Below are 23,728 nucleotides of genomic sequence, written 5' to 3'. Positions count from 1 at the left end.
CACTTCCGGGGGACCGGGGCGGGGGGCGCCAGCCCGCCCACCCCTCCCGCGCGGGAGCGGGGCGCCTCGCTATTGGCCGACGGGCCGCGCGGGGGGTTATGGGACGCGTAGTTCGCGGCCCTTCCCGGCGAGGCGGGGCGTGCTCGGCGGCGGTCTCGCGAGAACAGTGGGGTCGGCCGCGGGCGCTCTTAAAGGGGCCGCGCCGGGCGGGAGCGGCGTGGCATGGCCCGGGGCGCCCCGGATCCGTGCAGGCGACCGCGGCGGCCGTCCGAGGCGGGGCCCACAGGGAAGGCGCCGCGTTAACCCTCGGAAGGGAGGAGCGGAGCGCGCCGTGCAGCCGCGTGCCGGGTCGGAAGGGAGCACCGCGTCCTAGCCGGCTCCAGCGGGAGCGACCGGCCGGTGTGCGAGCAGCGCTCCGAGGCTCGTCCGGTTCCGGGCCGCGCACAGCGCCCTACCGGCAGAGCCTTTCCCTGCAGCACCCCGCCGATCCCACAGCGCTGAGCGCTGCCGTCCCCCGGGTTGCAGGGAGCAAAGGATGCCCAGCACAGACTGCCCAGCCCCCGAAGAACCTGTAAAGCCTTTGTAATTACTGTCATGCACAGACCAACGGGCCACACGGAGCTGCGGCACTGACACCGTGCACATCTGGGTGTGCTGACAGCACTGCGTGTGCAGCAAAGCCCTCAGCCCATGGGCTGCTGCAGCTCCTGCCTCCCTGGCAGCTGAGGAAGCGAAGAACAACACATTGAAAAATAAAGAATGTAAACGAGAGATGTGTTCGAACTGTGACAGGGAGAAGAATTCATTCAAGAAGGCCAGTTCTGCTCGATGATTCAGGAGCCTGGAGGCTGTGAGATGCTGATCTGCTGCCTTTGTCCTGGTGGCACCACGGGCCCAGAACTGAGGTAAGAGCTTACGAGCAGCAGGGTTATCATCACAGAATGGCCTGGGTTGAAAAGGACCACGATGATCATCTGGTTTCAACCCCCTGCTACGTGCTATGCGCCAACCAGCAGACCAGGCTGCCCAGAGCCACATCCAGCCTGGCCTTGAATACCTCTAGGGATGAGGCATCCATAGCCTCCTTATCCTGGGCTGCCCTGCCTTTGCATAAGGATTTTCACACACACAAGCTGGCACAGCACAGCCACCCTAGCCTGCCTACCTCAAACCACAGCACACTGCAGCCTGGGCACATAACACATCACCCCTCCTCTTCCCATGGCTGCACCAAGCCCCTTCCTCACCTTCTTTTAAGGCAAACTAAAATGCTCCAAGGTCCTTCTCACTTCACAGTCAGCTACTCACCACTCTTTAAAGTGGCAACAGGAGAAAAGCTTCACTGAGCTAGGTCAGTGTCTGTTTTAGAGTGGAAGCTGTTTCCAGGCTTTCTCGGACTGCTGGGAGATCAATGTCTGAAGTAGACAGTCTTGATCCCTAGCAGTCCACAGCTGAAAGGAAAAGGGAGGCTTACTTTATCAGTACTTACAGCCTTCTCTAATAGCTTCTCTAATTAGGAAACTGGGATGAAATGTTTTCCTCTTGCCTACACATGTGAGCTGTCAGATAAAGGCAGCTACAAGTGGTGCTTTTTCTCTTTCCACAAGGTTGCACACACAGGGACAGAAAAGGGAGAAAGTGCAACAAAGGGAAGTGACTATGCAATGGGACAAGGGGACAGCATATCCAGGGGGAAACTTTGGTTGTGAGAAGCAGCAGTGGGCAACTGCTGTTTTCAGTCTACAGCCTGTTTCAGCAGACTGAGCCCAAGCACAGAGTGCCAGGACAATCTACCACAGATTACACAAGGACTTCCAGGCATCTCATGTGAGGGCAGCAGCAGTGCCTCACAGACAGGATGGACCCAAACCTCATACCAAGCACGTTCCTTCCATGCTCAAATCAAGCACAAATTCCAGAAACCCACTGCTGTTATAGCTGGTCACTGCCCTTGCACAGAGGCTGTTGGGCAGATTGCAGACTCATGTCTTCCACCAAAGGCCAGGATACTAAGAACTCCACGTTGGATACTTTTCTGCTTTTATTTAAAAAAAATCCAGAATGGATCCAATAACAGTTTTATTATCCAGGAAATTTTTTTGCCATAAGCAAAGAACAGACACAGGATGGAGCAGAAGGCTCAGACAAGTAAAGTATGCAACTTCCACATGGCCTCTTCAGTAAGAAATGTTACAACTACATTTGAAGTAACCCACCTCCATCAGAATTAGGGTGCTAACCTTGCTGCAGATCTGAGTATTCTCTGGCAACACAACCAGCCTTATCATTGCATTGTTCACAGGCCTTATTACCTGTTCACAAATACTCAGATCCACAAGGAGGATCCACCAGAATTTCAATCTCCACCTTCTGATTTAATAACATGGTTTTCAAACTTTGATATCAGATGTAGCACACCATTGTGTCAAGTATTAGAATTAAATGCTCAGCAAGTCCCCATGAGCCTCAGTTGAATACCACAGGGCCAAACACTTAGAACTTCATCTTGCATGAATTAACTTTCATCATGTGACAATTTATCTAGCAGACACATCACTAAGTTTATACATTTAAGAATTTTATATATAGAATACTGCAAAAACACAGTAAGTCTGAATTCTGCCCATTTCTGCTCAGGAAGGTCCCTTCTCTCCCAAGCATCAAGAATATCCACCTCTTCTTTGTACTCTCATCAAGGTGAGACAGACTTCTTATTGCTTCTCTTCCTTCTGATCTCCTGAACTTCCAGAACTCTCTCGTTCCGAGGCCATCTGTGATAGAGTTAGCTTATTAGTTACAGTAACAACAATATGCTTCTCCCAGCCATTTTTTCCAAACTAGCTGCTTTGGTTACTTATAGAGCCACAAGGTTTCTTCAATTTTTCTTCAAAGAAAAAAGGTAATCCTTCATTGGAGAATGGAAACCATCTTTATCTGTGTGTGACTGCTACTAACACAAGGAAATTATCTTTCCATTAATTACTCTTCCCCAGTGGATAACAAGCTTACACTGCAGCACTGCACAGCTCCAGTTTGACATCAGAAAAGCAGCTTTCCACAGGAAGGAAGCTTAGCACCACCAAGGCTGCCTGGGCAGTGAGTGCCATTTCCATTCCAATAAATATCCCTTGGACAGGTTAAGTACATCTGCCAAGAGGGGCTCAAACAGGCTGGCTCTTCACTGAGAAAAAAACCCCAGTCGCCTTATTACGGGGATTTTAGGCAGGCTGACCAGGAAACCTGTTACACAATCATTTAAAATATTCCAAGCATCACTTTACTACTTTAGGTACCTTCTACACATTTGGAGGAAAGCCTGATCCATGTGTTCCCAATGGTCCTTATTAACAGCTTCCCCACCTTCCTATACAACGCTATACAGTAACGTAACACAATCTGTGAGGCAGCCCACCTACAGCAGGATGGCCAGGATTGCAGGCCGCCTTCTGCTCTGACTTCCTACAGCTGCCCCTGTAGCAAGCTGTCACTCAAAGGGAGCTGCACTGACACAGCACCACCTCCAGCACAGCCCCTGCCCAGATGTTTGGTGGCATGACTCACTCCCCCTCATCCAAGCACCAGAAAACACAAATGACTGCGAACCTACCTTCTTGTATGCCATTTCAAAGAGTTTCAAGGAAGCCTGCTGCAGACTGGTTGCTGCCTGCCTAATATTTTCTCCCGTTTCAGTGTCTTTACGAGCCAGAAGTTCTCTCATTTTAGCAATTTCTTCCTTCAATTTGTTGCACTGCAAAGAAATCAGAGAAACACGATGAAGCGCTGCACGTTGTTCACCCAGCATCCCAGTCCAGTCATTTCATCCACCTAGTGGCCACAGAAAAGATACCTTTTTTTTTTTTTTGGTCAGAAGCTGTGAAGTTAGCCTCAAATTGGAGCCATATGGTCTGCAGGGACTAGAACTGTGCTCAGTTCCAACGGGCACCTGTCCACCTCACTAAATGCACCCCAGTTGGCATTAATCGGTCCCCTTGTTTGCAGTTTCAGCACTGCAGAGACTGAGCAGCCCGCCAAGGAGGAACATGCACCCCTCACCAGCCATTTGGCTGCGCCAGAGCCAGGGTAAAGGGAAAAGAAAACTGATTTTCATCTATACTTAAGGTTCTGTTGGAAAGCCAGCAAGTAACGCTGCTCACAACCCTGTTTAATCCCTTTGTTACACGTGGGAGGAGCAGAGAGGCAAACAAAAGCAATGCGGTCTCATCCCAGCCCCTGTAGCCATCTGTCAAACCCTCCACACAGTCTGGCATCTCCCTGTCAGGCTGGCACGCTGCTGGCGACGCAGGCTTGGGAAGTGAGGTTACTGGGGGACAGCTGTGCCAGCAGCGTTTGCTCAGCACTGCTCGCAGTGAGAACGTGGGCAGAGCTCTCCTCATTCAGACCCATGGGATTGGGAAGGCAACTGAGGTCTGTGCCAGGCTGCTATCTCTACCCAGACCATGCAGGGCCTCTTTCAAGCACTGCTACCTGCTTTCCCTTGGTTTTCCCTCCCGAAAAACATCACTGGGAACAGTCCCTGCAGGGAACACAGATATAAGTGCTGGAGTTTCCCCTCACAGGATAGAAAATCTTAATCCCAAGCACAGAGGATCTGAGCCAAAACAGTTTGCAGTCATCAGAGGCTACTTAACCACACTAAAACTCATTCCCTCAGACACCTCACAGTGCCCTTTTATTCTTTTTCCAAGAGTTTCTAATTTGAAGACTGCGCAATCCGTTTTAAACTTGGCTTTTGAAATTCATAACATGGATCATAACATGGAAATTAAACTGCCACCTGGAATGTTATTACAAGTGCTCCCTTGACAATGAATATCCACTTCACTCCAAAGACAAAGAAAAAAAAACGGAGCTAAGTGAATAAAAGAATTTTCATTGCCTTCCAGTTCTCAGGTGCTGCATTCACGCTACTGAGACCACCAGGACTGCAGAGCAACTCTGCTTTGTCCCTCTGCAGAGCACAGCTTTTGAGCAGTACTCTCATACAGGCCACTGCACAGTCCTTATCAAAGCACTGCAAGGCCATGCCAAGGACAATTCCTGCAGAAATCTTGGATTAACAGCTTCTCAGGCTCTCAGATCTTCACTTCCACTGAATTCACACTTTGAAATAAGATACTCGCTATCATTCAAACCACATCCACATCAGTAGGCTTCCACATCCTCCTGGTCACACCCATCCAAGTGGGAAACCCTGGAAGTCAGTGACTGTGCTGCCTTCATGCAGACTGGCAACACACAGAGCTGGAGCCACTGGTGAGAGTCAGCTATAAGTTAAGTGAGAATTTGAGCACAGACGTGGTGAAGTATCTCACCTCCTTTACTTTTAAGGTAACAGAAACCACCTACCTCATCTGCTGGCAGCTGATCCTTGAATTCCTCCATCTTAGACTCCGTATCATGGATGATGCCTTCAGCCATGTTTACAGCTTCCACACGTTCCTGGGTAAGAGAACTCATGAGGGCCTACTGCACACAGCACTGGTGCTACAAGCTACATACATATGAACTAGCTGTTAACATTGATTTTCCCAAGCTGCCTAACTCCATTCTAGCTCCCACCACAGTTCTTGACAGCAAGGTAGAGAAATGAACTGCAGATGAGCCATTTCTAGGTGTATCCCAGCACCACCAAGGCCAAACAAGCAGTCTAAACAAGGCAACATAGCTGCAGTTCTTACTCTTTGATACCCAGCAAGTCCCACTTCCCTAGAAGCAACAAACACCAGCATACAGAAAGGGTGAGCAAAAGCAGTAACAGTTCTCTACTAGAGCACAGTTCTACGTCCTGCTCATTCAGAAAGCCACAGAGCTGTCCGAGAATACCCTTAAGCTTCTTCATCAACTTAAGAGACAACTTAAACACTGGGTTGTTGTAGTGATGCTTCCCTGGGCACTGACTGAAGAAGAGTGGTAGTCCTAAGGTACAATTTGATCCAACTGTTGGCATCATCATCAGTTTGGGACACCCAGCCCCCTTCATCTCAAAGAACAGTCTACCCGAATGAGGATGTGATGATATGCTTAGGTGGCTGAGGAAAGCTGATGACAATTTCATTTCTATTCTATATTTTCACTCTTCATGGGATGTCAGAGTTTACAGCAGGGTGGTAAATCCAGCAAAGCATGGAATTTTGACAATTAGTTATGCAGACCATGTAAAGAGACAGCAGCATTAGTGAAGAAAGCAACAATCACCCCATGTGATAGCTCAGTGGACAGAGATGACTTCCCACTTTGACTACAATAGGGAAAAGCTTATGCTGTGATTTAAAGTCAAAATACAACAGAAAATTCCTGCAGCCTCTTCAAGTTCTCTGCCATTATCCACATTCTCTGGCAATGATGCAGTTATTTAAACAGTAGGACTTCCAGGCCAAAGTCTTTAAATGTTCTGCATCTAACCTAAAGGTGATAATATCCAATCTTTCGTAAATCCAGAGCCTTTAAGGCATGGAAATGCTACTTCATGTGGATTTATTCCATGTATTTTCTCCTTTAGTTCTCTTCTGATCTCTTCACTTACTGCAGGTAAGATTTATAGGGCTGTGAGAACATTTGAGACAGGTTTACACAGGGTAGGAGTACACAAGGCAGTAAATTCAGTGTGCCAGCTTCAGCAGTCACTACACATATGCTGGTGCCGTATCTCTGGTCAGGCCTTCCCCATGCCTGTCTAAAATCAATCCTCTGTATTCAGAAGTGTAATTCAGTAGTCCCACTCTCATTAAACCAATTAGTTCCAACCATTAATCCTATTAATAATCCCAGGTTCGACCACTCAGCCATGGCAAGTGTCAGTCAGTCAATGCCAGTCCTTTCTGACAAAGTCAGCAAAGCTTTCAAACGTCTCCTCGTGGCTTCATGCGCATCAAAGGCAAACGCTGTGCTCAGATGAATAACGCCCCCAAGATGCCAGACAGCAAGACCTGAAGGACTACAGAAAGCAACTTCCCACTTAATAAGGAAGAGGATGTGATGCAGCTCTGATTAGCAGGTTCTAAAAATTAAGCTCTAAAATAAACTCAGAAGCATCCTAAGGATCACAGAATGGCTTGAGTTGGAAGGGACCTTAAAGATCACTCAGCTCCAACCCCTGCCATGGGCTGGCTGCACCCACCACACCAGACTACTTTGGGCCACGTGCAGCCCGGCCTCATGCACCTCTAGGGATGGGGCATCCACAGCTCTCACACAGCGTGTTGTCTGTCACAACGTCTCACCTCCCTCTGAGTAAAGAGGGATCTAATCTCTCGTATCTAATTCTCCCCTTTTTGCAGTTTAAAACCATTCCCCCTTGTCTTACTGTGTAAAAAGCTGGTTTCCCTGCTGCTTATAAGCTCCCTTCAAGTACTGGAAGGCTGCACTGACATCTCCCCTGTGCCTTCTCTTCTCCAGGCTGAACCACCCCAGCTGCCTCAGCCTTTCTTCATAAGATAGACACTCCAGACCTTCTAGCACCCTTGTGGCCTCCTCTGGACCCCATCCAACAACTCCACATCTTTATTGTGCTGGGGGCCTGCCCTGGTTGCAGTGCTGCAGGTGCTTGTAAGGAGAGAATAGAAAGGGACAGTCACCTCCCTGCCCTGCACCACCAGCTACCTGTCATCAGTAAACTTGCTGAGGGTGGCACTTAATCCCATCACTGATAAAAATGTTGAGCACTGGCCTCAAGACAGGCCCCTGGAGGCCACCACTTGCAACTGGCCTCCACTTGGACAAAGACCCACTGACAACAACCCTCTGGCTGTGACCATGCAACCAATTCTTTATCCACTGAATAATCCACCCTTCGAATTCATGTCTTTCCAATTTAGAGATGAGACAGTGATGTGAGACCATATCAAAGGCCTCGACAGAATCATAGAATGGCTCACGTTGGAAGGGACTGCTTCCATTTGGACAGAACGCTGTGAGAACCTGGCTGTAGTAGGCTAACTTCAGAAAAGCAGCCAAGATAACAGGCAGCTGGACAGTAAAGTAAAGAGCACTGATGACAGAAAGCATTAGCTGCATTTGCAAAGCTGCACACAAGTGAGTTTGCTTACTGCTGCCTCCATATCCCAATAACTTTTCAGGAAGGAATTGAATTACCAATTCTACAGGGCCAGTCACCCAAACCAAATCTAAATGACCCTCGTGCAGCTTTTCTTGCAACTTCAGAGGGTTGACTGAATATAAGCAAGCATGTATCTAAATAAGTGTACAAGCAAACAGCTCGAGACTGCAGATCAGAACCTAGGGGCTCCTTCAAGGTGGTGACAGTTGATAGCACATGATGGCAGTAAGCAGTGGGTAAACTACTGACTGCAAGATGCTGTAGCAAAATCACTTTACCTTTCTTCGTCTGTCTTCCTCTGCATATTTCTCTGCATTCTTCACCATGTTCTCAATTTCATCTTTGCTAAGGCCACCAGAAGACTGGATAACAACTGCATGAGAGAAGTAACATTAATAAAGAACGCACTCTCATCTTTGAGGAAAGGAGATTATCATTTCCCAAACCCTCTCACTGGCAGCTGCCTTGCTATGGGACTCTGCACCTTTCAAGGCTCCGTGGGCAGTACAAAGAACAGCCAGCCTTTGAAGTGGCAGTGATGCAGCCAGCAAGACAAAACCGTGTCATCTTAGATCCATGCTCTCCAGCTTTGCTAGACGCTTCCTGACCAGTGCTTTGCAAGTCACTTTGTCTTCTCTCCAGTTATTACTTTTGGAAAGTAAATGAGTACAAGAAGCCCACAGACTCAAGGGGCATTCTAGCAGGTTAAAAAAAAAACAAAACTCCAGGAAAAAAAAATAAATAAATAAAAAATAGAACATAAAATAATCCAGAAATCACTTTCATACAGATTTTCACTGCTGGAAATCAACTCAGGCTGTGAGGTAAGACAACATTCCTACCCAGCTAGCTCCTCATGCTACCCTTAATATGCAAGCATGACATGATTCTATGGGCTGGTTTCTTTAAGACCTCCGTTTTTTTTCCATTTGTGCCACAGAGTACAGCCCAGACATAAGCTAATGTTTTTCTGCAGAAAAGCATGATTCCATTAGGAAAGAGAAGAGTAAAATCCTGAGTATTGCAAAGTCCAGGAAAGGATACTTCAAGACCCAAAGTTTCCTACATCATTTTTGCCAATAGTGAAAAAACAAAACCACTAAACCCTAAACAAGGATGCATAGGTGTCTTTCAGATATGTGAGATAAGGTGTTCAGCTTTCTAGTTAGAACCACACTGCATGCAGAAAGGCAGCTAAAAAGTATCAGGAGACATTTATTCAGAGCTAGAGGGCTGCCACACATGGAAAAATCCACAAGGAAATCAAAGTAGCACACAGTATATTTTTGGAAACAAATTTAGACCCCAAACCAAGCAGCATGATTTAGACCAACAGCAAACACCATCACAGTGCCAGTAGAGTCAACTGCAGTTTTCTTAACTGGAGGCATGTATTTGTTCACTTAAGTAATTTATTTCCTCCAAGAAACAACTGAAGGACAGTATAGAGCCTTCCCAGTCAGAGGCACACAGAAATCTATTTTGTACCAGAGGAATCTAACGATGCTTCAAATTCATTTTCTAATTCCATATCAGGGCATCAGAAGGTCAGCCAGGTCACTAACTAGCCTAGAACACCAGGCCTGACGTCCCACTGCTCTCAGAGTGCAACATACTGACAGCCTGAAGCTACAGCCTGCTATTTAGAGATGGTTCCAGCCTAAATGAATGAAAAAGGCATGAGGTGGTTGCTCAAAATACCTGCTGCTTCAATATGCCCAGATTTCAAGGTACTTGCAACAAAGCAATGAGAAACAAACCAGGGTCACAGAACAGAAGCTTTAGTTTACCAGATTTCTCCCTTAAGAGCTGGCACCTCCATGCTGGCAGGCTCAGCAGCCTCTGTGTAAGCACAGAATCACACAGACAATACTCTGAGAGGAGCAGTGCACCCTGGAGCACAGCACAGCAACAAGGTGCAGGATTCCCAAACTCCAACTTCTGTCCCCCCAAGGCACAGCATACTACTCTGCACCCCTCCTTCTCAGCCCTACACAGCACCCCAGAGCACTTACTTTGCTGTTCACGTCCAGTGCCTTTGTCCTTGGCTGACACATGAACGATACCATTAGCATCAATGTCAAAAGTGACCTCAATCTGGGGCACCCCACGTGGTGCTGGAGGAATCCCAACCTGCGAAGGACAAGTGCTTAGTCATTAGCTGCCCTGCAAACACAGGCTCAGGGCATGAGGCTCCAGCACTAGGCACATCATCTTGGTGATTTGCCAGTTAAATTGAATATTAACTAAGCCTCTGAGCTGAGCCCTTCAAACACCCGTTGGCACCAGTGAGGTGAATTAGTAGTAACTTAAACTCAAGACGATCTAGATTTCTGCCCAGGACAACGGCACAGAAACAAGATGTAGCCCCCAAGTTTTTGTTTGGAGGTGGCCCAGGTTCAGCTTCAATGCTAAACATGGCACAACTTACCTTCAGAACACGGCTCTCCTTCCCCAGTTCTGTACAACTATACTCCACTGGCTACCCCTGAGACTGCGATATTAAAATAGTGCCAGACAGTTCCATTTCCTTTAGAAATACGAAAGGAAGGCAGCACCTTTCTTTCTGGAAGGCTCCTCCTAGCAACAGCAATTTCAGTGGTACCTGATGGAACTTTGCAGACACTAATAGCTGAGCCATCCAATTCTGCAGGGAGCAGGTTAGTCAGCCACATGGCACACATGTGAGTCACTGGAGCACAACTGTCCTCCAGAAGGTTGGGAAGTTCTACGTGTGCTTGTAGAATAGTGGAACTGGGCTGGAAATGAGCCATTCTAAGAACCAAACTAGCATGGAGCTTGATTTGGTTAAGTCTCATCTTTGCAACACTAGAGGAAAGCTCAGAATTCAGATTATCTGCTGCACAGGTCTAACACTACAGAGCTCGTTAGTTCTTCATGCCCAGAAATGGAGACAGCTCATCTAGGTGACTGAATCTAGCCCTAAAGCCACAGCAGCCACTGCATCACCCAACTGTGTTCAGAAACTTTGAGCTCCATCTTAAGCACTACCTGTTCCCCTACCACTAAAAAGCTGGCCAGAATCAGGCTTTACTTTCAAAAGACTGCCTTTTTTTTTTTAAATACTACTAATAGCAACAAATGTCTTCAGCAGGATAAATCCCTCCTTACACTGCCCTAAGGAGTAACCTGACACAGAGAAAGCTTTGACCTTCTCAAAGAAGGTTAAGTCTAAGGTCATGAATATGAGTAGCCAACATACCAAGGTGAACTGGCCAAGAAGTTTGTTGTCACTGGCCATCTCTCTCTCTCCCTGGCATACTTTAATCTCCACTTGTGTCTGCCCATCCGCAGCAGTAGAAAACACCTGTGGAAGACAAATAAAGTAACTAGACAGCTACTAAAATGCAATATGTGAATTGATTCTTGCTTTCACATTCCTATTCCTTAAAGAGCTCTGACTAAACAACAAAGCACCAAGACTAGCAACAGCCAAGTTCACTGGCATTTCATCTTAAATGCATTTGAATGTGCGAAAGCTGCCAAAGTTATGCCAGCAGCAGGCTCCAGTGGCTGGCAGCCAGTCACACTACCAGAACATCACCTCCTGAAGCAGCAAGGCTCTTGTCCCAACCCCACAGCCCAGAGAGAACAAATGTTATCAGAAAGAGCACACACCAGTAACCCAGACGAGGCAAAGTGAGAGAACAGATCACACCCAAGTCTATTAGGGGCCCAAAGCACAGGAAAACATCTGGGAAAAAAACCACCAAAGTTTATAGGTCAAGAAAGGTGGCCTAATTAAACAGGTGCTGTGCTCAGTTACAGAAAGTCTCCACACAATTCCTCTTCAGAATGATGTGTTGACATTACATCATGGCACACACACACTGCAATCCTGAGCAGGACAAACATCCTGAGATACCCTGGCATATATTAACTCAATTCAGTTTATTCTCCTCTTTTGAGCATACTAATAAGTAACAGATATTAGGTGGCCAGCATTCAATTTTGACTCCTAAGCCTCCTCTCCTTGAGAAGACTGTCTGCTGAGATGCTCTAAGCAGCTTTTACTGGGCACTGAGACCACCATAAAACCCCCAGCACACATACACTGTAATTTTGTACCTGGCTCTTCTTGGTTGGTATGGTAGTATTCCTGTTGATGAGCTTTGTGAAGACACCCCCCAATGTCTCGATCCCCAAGGAGAGGGGAGTCACATCCAGCAGCAGCACATCAGTAACATCACCAGCTAACACACCACCTTGAATAGCTGCACCAATAGCAACGGCTTCATCAGGATTAACTGCTTTGCTCGGAGCACGGCCAAACAAATCCTGCACAGTCTGCTGCACCTGAATAGGGAGAAAGCAAAGTTCACGTAGAGTGAGCCATTACTGCACAGCGCTGTGCCCACAAGAACATTCCAGCCCTGGCCAAAGGTTTATATCTTTATGTTCCTGCTGCCATGTAGCCCAGTAGCATGAGAGAAACTCTAAGCTTCGGACTTGTGATTGCTCCCTAACTCCCCATCTTTCAAGCACCCTGTTAAACGCATTCATTTCAGCCTAGAAATCCTTTTCTCTGGAGGTTTTCACACAGTTAAGTCAGCCAACTCAGCTTGAGCACACACTACATCGGTCCTCTCACAAAAACCAGCTACCCTCAGAAGGGATCAGTCCATGCTGATCAAGTGGGAGTTGAGAACTGCTCCTCCAGATCTTGTATAAGCCAACAGTGGGCAGAACACAGCTGTCAAGGGCAGCACAACTGTGGAGACAGCACAACGAAGGTCAAACACCCAGAGCACAAGGACAGTTCATCTTGTTTGTGTGTTACAAAAAAAAAAAAAAAAAAAAACCAAAAAATAAAAAAAGAAATGGAAAAGCTCTTTACTTAATGGGCTGTTTCACCAGGGAGGCAGATAGGCCATGTCAGCAGGCAGTTTAAGCTGCATTATTAGCTTTTCACTGCTCCGTCCCTTTGGAATGACGGGTTCACGACTGCAACAGATTGAATGCTGAAGTATCCAGAAGGGAATGCAGTGATGTGTCACCAACAGTGCCACAGCTTAGTAGTTCATTTCTCTCCCTTACAGAGACGAGTGTGGGAGCTGGTTCCTGTTCACAGCTTCCCTCCTCCCTGAGAGGGCTCAACAGGCAGGTATCTACACAGGTGAGCGCCGTATGCCTGGGAAACTGCACCATAAGCCAACATCCAGTGCCTCTGCACATAAGCAGAGACATCTGCAGGCAGTGTTTGCTAAAGGGGAAGATGCTTTATGCACAACCAAATAACTAACTGCAAGTCTTTCCCTCTTTAGAAGTATATTTTACAGCATAAAAGAACCCTTACATCTAACCACCCATTTATATTTCTTGGAGCACTGGCCACGTGAGCACTCCAAAGGCAAGTTCCCTCCTGGCAGGAATGAAGCAAACAACAACATATACGAAAGAACACACTGTGCTATGCACAACATACAGGCACTGATCTCAGAGCCAGAGCTGTAACTCTGGCTTCAGGCACTCAGGAAAGTACATATAACCTCAAAGCTGTAAGTACAGGAGCTATTAATAACTGGGGGAAATAAAAATTGTAACTAAAAAGTATTTAATACTGTCTCCCACTCCCAAAGGGCACATAATGCCCCAGGAATGGTTTCCCCACTTCCAGAATTGCTTTTCTCACTTTATACATGGTTATCTATTCTTTTTTTCCAGCTGGAACAACTTGGGCTTTGGGAAGGTTACTGCAACTTCAGCTTTGCTCAGAGCAGCAGCTTTTGCTTATCTTGTCCCTCTGGTTCTCCTGCCTGAGTGACCTTCTGCTCTTACTATCACACCAACTGCAGCCAATACATTTCAGGAAGGGGAGAAAAAAATAAAAAAAAAAAACAACCAACCCCCGAATCATTGCCATGCAGCATTTTTTTTTAACTGATCACCGTAGAAAATGTTTATCTGTATCTATGAAGACAGCAGTGTGCACACACATGGAGCACTGACTTCACGGGAGCTAAACAGCAGTCTGCATTGCTCTGAACAAAAGCAGTACATTACCAGAAGGCGGTGCCTTATCTGCAAGACAGTACATGTCAGCATAGCAAGCCTCTAAGTTACTTGGAGCTTATCACCAGAACACCAGGGCCAGGTGTTAGGTAATGAGTGTTCAGAACAGCCAAGTAAATATGCTTGACAACAGCCAGTGCAGCAAGCAGACAAACTCACACAACCAGCAGGTAACAAAAGTTGTGCTGGTGCAGTTTCTTCACTGCCTGCTGCACGTGCCCTGCACAGTGAAGAAAGCTACTGGAAAGCAAAGACTACCAAGCAGCTGTTACTGAAGTAGAATTCGGTGTGTGATAAAGGTAGACAGGAGAAAACATTCTGTACATCTCACCAATACCTCATACGTTCAGTCAACAACAGAAAATCAAGCTGAATTTGCAATTCCCAATACTTCCCCCACTTGCCTTTTTAAACTACAACTCAGCTGCAGCCCTCAGGCCCACGCTGAGCAGCAGGAGTGCCTCACTGCCCCTCTCACGTGGCCACTTGGCACATCTGCTCCTGGGGTCTTCAGCTACTGGAGCTATGAGGTTAGCAGACTCCCAGCTTTTCCATACAGATCACCCTTAACAGTAAGCAGTGAGCAGCTGTGCCAGTTGTGTCTGGGCAGGGACAGCTCTTACCTTTGGCATTCTGGTCATGCCACCGACAAGGATGACTTCACCAATGTCACTCTTGCTGACTTCAGCATCCTGCATGGCTTTCTGGCATGGTGCTACTGTCCTTTTGATCAGATCTGCTACAATGCCCTCAAACTGCGAGCGACTCAGCTTCATGTTCAAGTGCTTTGGTCCAGAGGCATCCATAGTAAGGTATGGCAAGTTAATATCCGTCTGCAGCACAAAAACAGTGTGAAAAGCAGGAATGGAAAGCCAGGCAACTCCCCACAGATTTATAGATCAAGCTACAAGTTCTGTTCTGCCTGCACAGAAGCACCTATGTGCATGCTCACACTAAAGAGGTTGTAAGCACCAGTATTTAATCTCTATCACAGCTAAGAAGTAAGAACTGAAACATTTGAAGTTATGACTGTAACTCCTTCTTCTCAATATAGCCCAAAATTTCATCTTCAGAAAGACTTGGCCAAACAGCTACCCAACAGTTCATACGTGGTAAGCTACTGAATGGAAGTAACCCAACGTCGTTTGCAAACAGCTTGTCTGAGATCCAGTTCATTGCTACTTAACACAAACATCACCAGCACCAGGGGCCATAAACCCTCTTACTGTTATTTGTCCACAGCAAACCTGCATCTTTGATTTAAAAAAAAAAAAAAAAAAAATGAAATCCATCCTTTCTACATGCTATTTTACTTTGCAAATAGCATCCTCAGAAATAGGGAGGACAGGGCCAAAAAGGAGCTGCCTTCCCTTCAGCACTGAAGATTCTGTTTGTTTTTTTTTTTTTTTCTGGTATGCAGACTGCATTTGCCAGCTCTTGAGCCTGCTAACACAGAGCCTGCTATGTCTCTGGCAGAACTATGCAACCATTGTGACTGCTATGAACCCTGTGCTATGAGCTTCCCACCAGCCAACAAATAAAATTTATTCAGAACCCAGAAACTGGCAGAATCCCCATTTCAATTACTATATAACTGACCTTAATTTCACTTCAGCAAGAATATTACACCCTTAGCTTACTGCCTCTCCAGAATAATGGATGTGCTTGAATACATCAATACATATATTGAATAATATACAAAATGAGTGAAAAAGGCATACAGGCTGCTTATTCTCTGGATAACCCCTTTATTGGGGAACAAGATTCTTTATAGAAACTGTTTCTTGTTATTAGTCCAGTGGTGTGAATACTACCACAAGAGTTCAGAACTGCTCACACAAAGTCCCAAGTACTTCCAATAACACAGCAGTACTAAATGCTCATCACACTTCTGAAATATGTAAATTGGGAACAAAGTCACATTCCCTGCAAGTTGAGAAAACACGGTACCAGAACACAAGCAAAATCCAGCATCTGTGATCACTCTCTGCTTCCAACAACTGATTTGGCTCCTAAATAGACTCTGAGAGATTGTCCTGCCTAAGAACTTTCAGTTACACTGATGCCACTTGAATGAAGTTTCTCTGTTAGCACAAGACAAAAGCAGCTACTTCAGAGTTATGGAACCAAAAAATAATGCAGAACAGTCCAGTAAAACATTTTGATGGTCTGTTCTGAACCCAGCCACCTACCTGCACAGATGAAGAAAGCTCACACTTTGCTTTCTCTGATGCTTCTCTCACCCTCTGAAGGGCCATGTTGTCTTTAGTCAGGTCAACACCTGTCTAAGCAACAACAACAACAAATTAGGTTAGCAGCGAGTCATGAACAGCTTTCCTTCATTGCAGTTCATATTTTTTAATCACACTTGACTGCAAAAGTGTTCGCATAAATACAGCCTGACATGTTCTGCTGGTATCTCTACTGGCAAACTTCTTTAGAATTCCAAAAATGTCTGCTAGCTCTGGAAGAGATTATCTGGTAAGTTACTGATAAAAGGCTAGAAAAGCAGCTGCATCACAGAACACAAAGGCAAGGATTCGCAATGGAGTTGGAATTACACTGCAATTTCTCCACAGCCAACAATGTACTCTATGCATCTGTGCTGACATATTCACCGTATTAGTAAGAGTAAGCAGACTAAATATAGGATAATTAAAGAATCACACAACCATAGAGGTCTAAAGTGACTTCCGGGCACCATCTAGCCCAGCACTCTGATAAAGCAGGTTCCGTACAGTAAGCTGCAGAAGAAAGTGTCCAGGTGAGTTTTAAGCATCTCCAGACAAGGAGACTCCATAACCCCCCCTCTGGGCAGCCTGTTGTGCTCCATCACAGAAAGTGATGTTTTTCCTCACGTGCAGATGGAACTTCCTGCCTTCATCCCAGCCTGTGCCAGCTGACCCAGCTCCTCTCACTGGGCGCCAGCAAAAAAACCCATGGCCCGTCCACTTGACACCTGCCCTTTAGATATTTATAAGCATTGATCAGATCCCCTCTCTGTCTTCTCTGCCCCAGGCTAAATAGTCCTGCTACATTAGGAGAAAAAAAAAAAGCAGAAGTCCTACTGTTTCATCTGTCTTCCAGGAGAGGCGCGTTCAGCTTAAAGAAAATAAACGTTAGCCTGACTTCCTGTTCTTACAGGTGTCTTCAATGTTTTTTAAGTTTCAATTGTACCACAGATCTCAAATGAAGTCCCAATATTTTATTAAAATTCCCATCTTTGCACACCAAGTGATGTTAGAAGAGAATGTAATGCAAGGTTGAATTCTGATGAGATGCCTTACCTCTCTCTTGAACTCTTTAACAATATACTGTAGTAAAGCCTGGTCAAAATCTTCTCCACCTAAGAAAGTATCACCGTTGGTTGACTTCACCTCAAAGACTCCTTTCTGGATTTCCAAAATGGAAATATCAAAAGTGCCACCACCCAAGTCATAAACTGCAATGCTACAAGAACAGATGGAGAAAAATATTACTTTCTAGACAAAATAGTGTGGCTCAGAAACCATTCCCACCAGGAAATGAAGAAATGAAGAATGTGCAGAACTCGCATTGCTGTCCACAGAAGTTAAAAGCCTTCTCTAAAGATAACAATAAGCAGATTACAGTGTGCACATTCTTTGAGTGCACTGAGCCTGGGTAGAAGTTTTTGCTGCAGAACATGCTATGGAATGATGGCACATAACCTTGCCAGTTATTTCAGAGGACGGCTCCTTCTTCATGAAAAAAGGCACACTCCCATCTAGTGTGGAAGGCAAAGACACCTGAACCATCAAGAAACATGCTCTGCAATATGTGAGGCTTTCACACCACTATAATCCCAACACAAATACAAAACCAGTTACAAAAAAAACCAACAAAACTACCCTGTATTTATGTGATCACCCCTGGCAGTGGTAGAAGGCCGAACACAGGCATGGAAAGAAACACACTGTGGATAGAAGGCAGCAAACCTCAGCATATCTCCTATGACACTGCTCTGGCACCATGGGGACAGCCTCTCACACAGCTGTCCTGAGCCACAGCTACAGCCCCACCAGCAGGTAAAATAATTACACTAACACTCAGCTTGGATCATTAAGTTGTAGCTGCACATTATGAACTTCCTCGATCAAGCAGAGTCTGCATGGGATACAGGTGACATCACGTAACACAATGCACTTCTGAGAGTTTACTTTGGCAGAATTCCAACCAGCAATTAAGATAAAAAATAAAGATGCATTTACAAAACAAATGGCAGCACGCTCATTTAATCGAGGGTGTTAGGAAGAGGCACTTACATTTTGTCTTCAGACTTATCCAGACCATAGGCAAGAGCAGCTGCTGTTGGTTCATTAATCACCCTTAAAACATTTAGGCCAGAGATCTGCCCAGCATCTTTTGTAGCCTAATGTGGCAGAGGAAGAAGGAGAAAAAAAAAAAAAAAAAAAAACAACAAGAAAAAAGCACTGAGAACTGATACTATATACAGTTGTAACAGTATATACAGTTATAAGCCTGAAAATCTTAGAGCTTGCTCAATACCTGTCTCTGAGAATCATTGAAATAAGCAGGAACTGTAATCACAGCATTCTTTGCTGGGTGCCCCAAGTAGTTTTCTGGAGGAAAAAAAAAAAAATAGGAGACAAAACAGTTATCTTTAAAGTGAAAAGTATACCACCAACACTGCCACTTAGTTTGAAATTATATTCCTAAACTGACAACAGAACACAGGCTTCCTGATCAAGAACCTGCTGCTTTCTGGGAAGATGCAGGAGCTTTGCAGAAACCAAGCCTTTCCCCATCACATGAAGCAGCGTGTGGATTTGTACCAGCAGTGCACCTCTGCACTTCAGACAACAACTGATGCCACTGAACAATGAGAATTTGAGCTCAACTTGCCTTTTTAGAGTGCAAGACCAAGGCTGTTTTCTGTTTCATTGGAGTATCTAATATGCAAAGCACTCAGAACTCATTTTTGCCCTGATTGTACAGTCCTTTGCAGGTAACATTTATACAGTATAAATAACATCCATGAGCACTACATGCTCACAAGCATTTGAGACAGTAAATCAGATAAATACATATCACATCCCAATTTAAGGGTGTAATTCTCTCTTAAGAAAATAGTAGTGTCATAAAATGCAGATTCAGATATACTAAAAGCATGCATGATCCAGCAAGAATTCACAGGCAGGATTTTTACCTTTCCATTAACCCTTGCACCAGATAGCTTGTCATTTGAATTCATGCAGCATTCAGGGAAAAAGCCAACAGAGGAAGCAGCCCCCTGCTGAAGCTTCAGCAACAAGCTTCAATCCAGCCCTCCAAACACTTCATACTTTCCAGACCAGACTGCAGAAGACAGCTACTCTTTTTTTTTTTTTTATTCTACACAATTATGCCAGACATCATATTAGGAATTGAAAAAGGAGAAAAAAAACTTTCCAGGTGAAAGGACATTTCTCCCTGGTTAGACTCAAAGTCACCACAGCTGTTCCTGCAGCCAGCACAACAGATCCCTTGAGGATTCCCTCTCTCACTGTACTTCTGGTCCAAGCCACCTCACAGCCACAGCCCACGCTGAGCTGCAGCCTGGGAGGTACAAGGATTAGAAGTCTGCATGGAAAAGGAGCTCCCCCTTCTGAAGCAAGGGTGCTACGTTCAATTCAGTTTAAAATAAAAACACAACTGGTATCCCATTCTGATAAAATGCAAGGCACTGAAGCAGACACACTGACCCTCCTCGAGGCTTTAGAACTGCGCACCACCAAACCCTCCCACAATGTGTCCCACAGGACATCTCGCTATGCAAGAATTCCCATGTCAAAGAAGTTACCAGCGCCCAGCACTGGGCTCACACTTGTGTTTATGCATAGCAAAGATCAAACTGTACCAACCTGCAGTCTCCTTCATCTTCATTAGTACAAAGGCACCGATTTGGCTTGGAGAATACAGCTTCCCATGGGCCTCTACCCAGGCATCACCATTGGAGGCACGGACAATTTTAAATGGAACATTTTTACTGAAAAAATACAGAAAAAACAATAATGCCATACAGAACTTCTGTATCAACAGAAACAGCATGGAGCCACCACGATAAGCACCATCAGAACAACACATGCAAGTTCTAGACACAGAATACTGAATTATTCAGTCCAGGGTGTCCTAGAAGTGCCAATATACTTCTGTTCTTATTCACCTACACCATTTAATCAGAAGCCTTAGGCACAATCACAGACCAAAATGAGACACACAGACAAATGCCAAATACTCTCAAGAACGCAAGAAGTCTCCTTTGGTAGATGTTGACTGCTCAGCACAGTGCCTGGGGGAGAAAGTCCAGGTGGTGTTCCACTTGAGCACTTCTCTAAGAACGTTAAAATACAGCACAGCCCTCAGAAAATAAGTAAAGCTTTGAAACACGAGGGCATAACTACCTTCTCACCCAGCCACCGCTCACACCACCTCACCCAAACAAGGGCTATGCCTGCTCACATCACACAGCACTGTACTTTCTTTTCTGTGCTGCAGGTGGAACTGCCCTCCCCCCTCACTTACATATCCTTCTTCACTTCAGAGTCATCAAAGCGCCGCCCGATGAGCCGCTTGGTAGCATAGAAGGTGTTATGGGGATTAGTTACTGCCTGCCTCTTGGCCGGCATTCCGACCAAGCGCTCACCATCAGCTGTGAAGGCAACAACTGAAGGCGTTGTCCTGGCACCTTCAGAGTTCTCCAGCACCTATGTAAAAACCACAAGAGGACACCATCAGAAAACACAGCCTCTGAAAACACCAATTCAGATGTAAAGATGGTATTTATTTATTTGTTCTTACTTACTTTGGCTTGTTTACCTTCCATAACAGCCACACAGGAGTTTGTTGTACCCAAATCGATTCCAATAACGGCACCCTTAATTGCTTCTGAGCTGTAAAGGACATTACAGGATAAACAACGTTACTACTAAAGGAAGGCAGCTAAGCAAATAGCAACAACCTTTCTGTTGTGAAGACAGGATGAACTCATTTTTGACCAGACCCACGTTCTATCTCAGACCATAACATGCCCTCTCATTCTTACCCTGGATTTTAAACTTTGGGTCTCTATTCAATCAGACCACTTACAGCTCGACTTATATTTATTTAAGTACATAAAATGCTATTCTTTCACCAAGAAAATCTTGACTACGCGTGTTCCCAACATCCATTAAGATTTAGATGTAAAATAAGTTGCAATTAATTCTTCTCACATGAAGTCCTTCTCACATGAAGTCTCCTGGACTTGTTTTGGGTTACTTTTGATTTTCACACTCAGACTTGTTAGAAAGCATCTACCTGGAGTCAAGATGCAAGTGAATTGGATGAGTTCATTTATGATTGCTTAGCATGAAGTGAAAAATACTTAAATGCAGAATTAGCTAAGCCCAAGCAGGATCCTCTGAGACAGAGTAAAAAACAACCATCTTTTTGACCCTGAAAAGCAACAAATTAATTCTGAAGAATTATAATGATTCTCACACAAAACAAATTTGAACCTGCCTCTTCTTGCTAGGAAGGGTGCATTACCACCTTCAAAACCAGAGAGAACCCCCGACTCAACAGCTCTTCTTCATAAACAAAGCCACATTCCAGGGTGAAAAGCACACAGCAGCACATGGCAGTGGGGCTGGTTATGACCAGGGCATCACCTGCTCACTCCCCAAGGTGTTTGGCTGCCCTAGCCACACAACACAAAGCAGTGATACTGAAAACACACAACTGCTCAGTTTCTTTGTGCTGATCAGAGCTGGGCAGTTTTCCTGACATAAACAGATCTCCCATTCTGTGTCACGAGTCAGCACTGCCCACAAGACACCTGACTGAGTTACACAACTGCCATTCTTTACTCATTATCTTGTAAAAAAGCAAGCAATTAACATGCACAAACTGATCGAAATAAGCTTTATCTGCAGTGACACAGAGGCACGCATCATCCTGCCCTCACAGGAGCATAAAGCAATTTGTTCCAGCTGTTACGTTTTATTCTTTTCATCACATACATCTCAGCAATGTGCATCTTGTGAGTGGTGAGGGCAGGGAGGACGATGACAAAGGTTCCACCAGAAAAAGAGAAGATGAGAAGACAGAAAGATGCAGCCTAAGAACCGCACACGTTCTGGTACCACCTCGCTGGTATTGCTGCTCTGGTACCAGCTCAATACTGAGCTCAGGGCAGCGAGAAAAAACACCAAGCACACAGACACGGATAAGCAGGGTGACACTTACGCATATTTTCTGCTCGCTGCCGCTCTGAGGACATTCTGACTGAGGCCATTCCAGAAAGTCTACAAAACAAAGAGGAACGCTCAGAAACCTCCACTCCACAACTTCCAGAGGATGGCAGCTTCTAAAATAACGCAGCCCTACTGCAACACCGCGCTTCCTTTTCTAAACCTTAAACGCGAGCCGAGCGGAAATTCGCCGCAGAACCCCCCCAGCCCCGCTCCCCCCCAGCAGATCCCCGCCCCCCCCGCCCAGGCCGCGCCGTGCCCGCCCGGCCCCCTCAGGCCCCACGCGGACCTGCGCCAGCCCAGGGACGGCGGGCCCGGGGCCGCCCCGCGGCAGCAGCAGGGGAAGGCGCGCGGCGGCACGGCTAGCACTGATCATGGCGGAGCGGCGAAGGACGGGGCGTGCGGTGCCGCGGCTCTTCTGGAAGCCTCTCCCCACGTGGGCTGCGGGGGGGAGAGATCGCCGCAGGACCCCCGGCGCGGGCTGCCCGCGAGACCGCCTGCTCCCACCGCTCGCTTTCGGGACGCTGCTTTAGGGCCGACGGCCGCGTAAAGCCGTAAGCCCCCGACGGGAGACTGCGAGGAAAAAAGGGAGCTCCGTCGGCACCACCTGACGGAGGCGCGAGAGCCGACGTAGCCCGCTGCACACCGGCACAGCCGCGGGCAGCTCGGGTCCTGAAAGCCGCCGCGCACTCAAGGTCGGACAGGATAAAGCGCAGGGCGATTGCAGCGAGCTTGCGTCAGGGTAGAGGCGCGCATGCGCGGTTCTCCCAGAGGAGCCGCATGCGCGTGGCGCCCCGTGAATGTGCGGTCCGATTGCGCCTGCGCGGCGGTCGCGCAGGCCTCTTAGGCGCTGCCTGAAGCCATGCGGTGGGAGCTGCGCGCTGCTCGGCCCGGCACGGAGCGAGGTGGGGGCTGTTGATGCATGACAGCTTTCCGAGCAGCCCCAGCTGCTGTGGGCTTCCCTCTCCTGCCGGCTTCACCTGTAGGCCGTGCTCCGCAGGGTGCAGCAGTGTCCCACCAATACTGTCCTACAGCACTGGAGTTCTGTTTTTTGATTTACCAGAAACTCCCACCTCGGTTCACAGGTGGAAGCTTCCTGCCTCGGTTTTGTGGGGCTCTGCAGCCCCAGATTGAGTGCCTGACCCATAGAGCAGAGCAGGGAAGTCTGGCCAGCGTCTGTCTGTGCAGCCCAGGAGGGCAGCAGAGATCAGGGAGCATCCCCCGCCAATATAATGGCTAACACAAGACAGCATATGCCTGGCTTGAACAGCTCACTGGGTGCTTCTGCAGGGCTCAGGGGGGCTGATCACCCCCAAGTGTCCTGCTGGTGGAAAAGCATGGTGCTGCATGCCTGAAGCCAGCCACC

General features: G+C 46.7%; 1 protein-coding gene across 1 annotated transcript; it reads right to left on the bottom strand.

Annotated features, from left to right (window-relative positions):
* Positions 1-2,711: 2,711 nt before the first annotated feature.
* On the bottom strand, positions 2,712-22,738 carry HSPA9 (heat shock protein family A (Hsp70) member 9; the record flags this gene model as incomplete). Its single annotated transcript, XM_079542213.1, has 17 exons — positions 2,712-2,771; positions 3,608-3,748; positions 5,368-5,460; positions 8,356-8,450; positions 10,093-10,210; positions 11,301-11,405; positions 12,167-12,394; positions 14,734-14,943; positions 16,303-16,395; positions 17,398-17,560; positions 18,394-18,500; positions 18,638-18,711; positions 19,993-20,117; positions 20,654-20,835; positions 20,934-21,021; positions 22,358-22,416; positions 22,652-22,738. 17 exons carry the CDS (start codon positions 22,736-22,738, stop codon positions 2,712-2,714), a joined length of 2,028 nt encoding a protein of 675 aa, XP_079398339.1.
* Between the last annotated feature and the right edge of the window lie 990 nt (positions 22,739-23,728).

The sequence above is a fragment of the Tetrao urogallus genome (genome assembly GCF_951394365.1).
Source record: "Tetrao urogallus genome assembly, chromosome: 14".
In the NCBI taxonomy this organism is placed as follows: Eukaryota; Metazoa; Chordata; class Aves; order Galliformes; family Phasianidae; genus Tetrao; species Tetrao urogallus.
The sequence above is the reverse complement of the archived record's forward strand: the minus strand, read 5'-3'. Positions and strand labels throughout refer to the sequence as shown.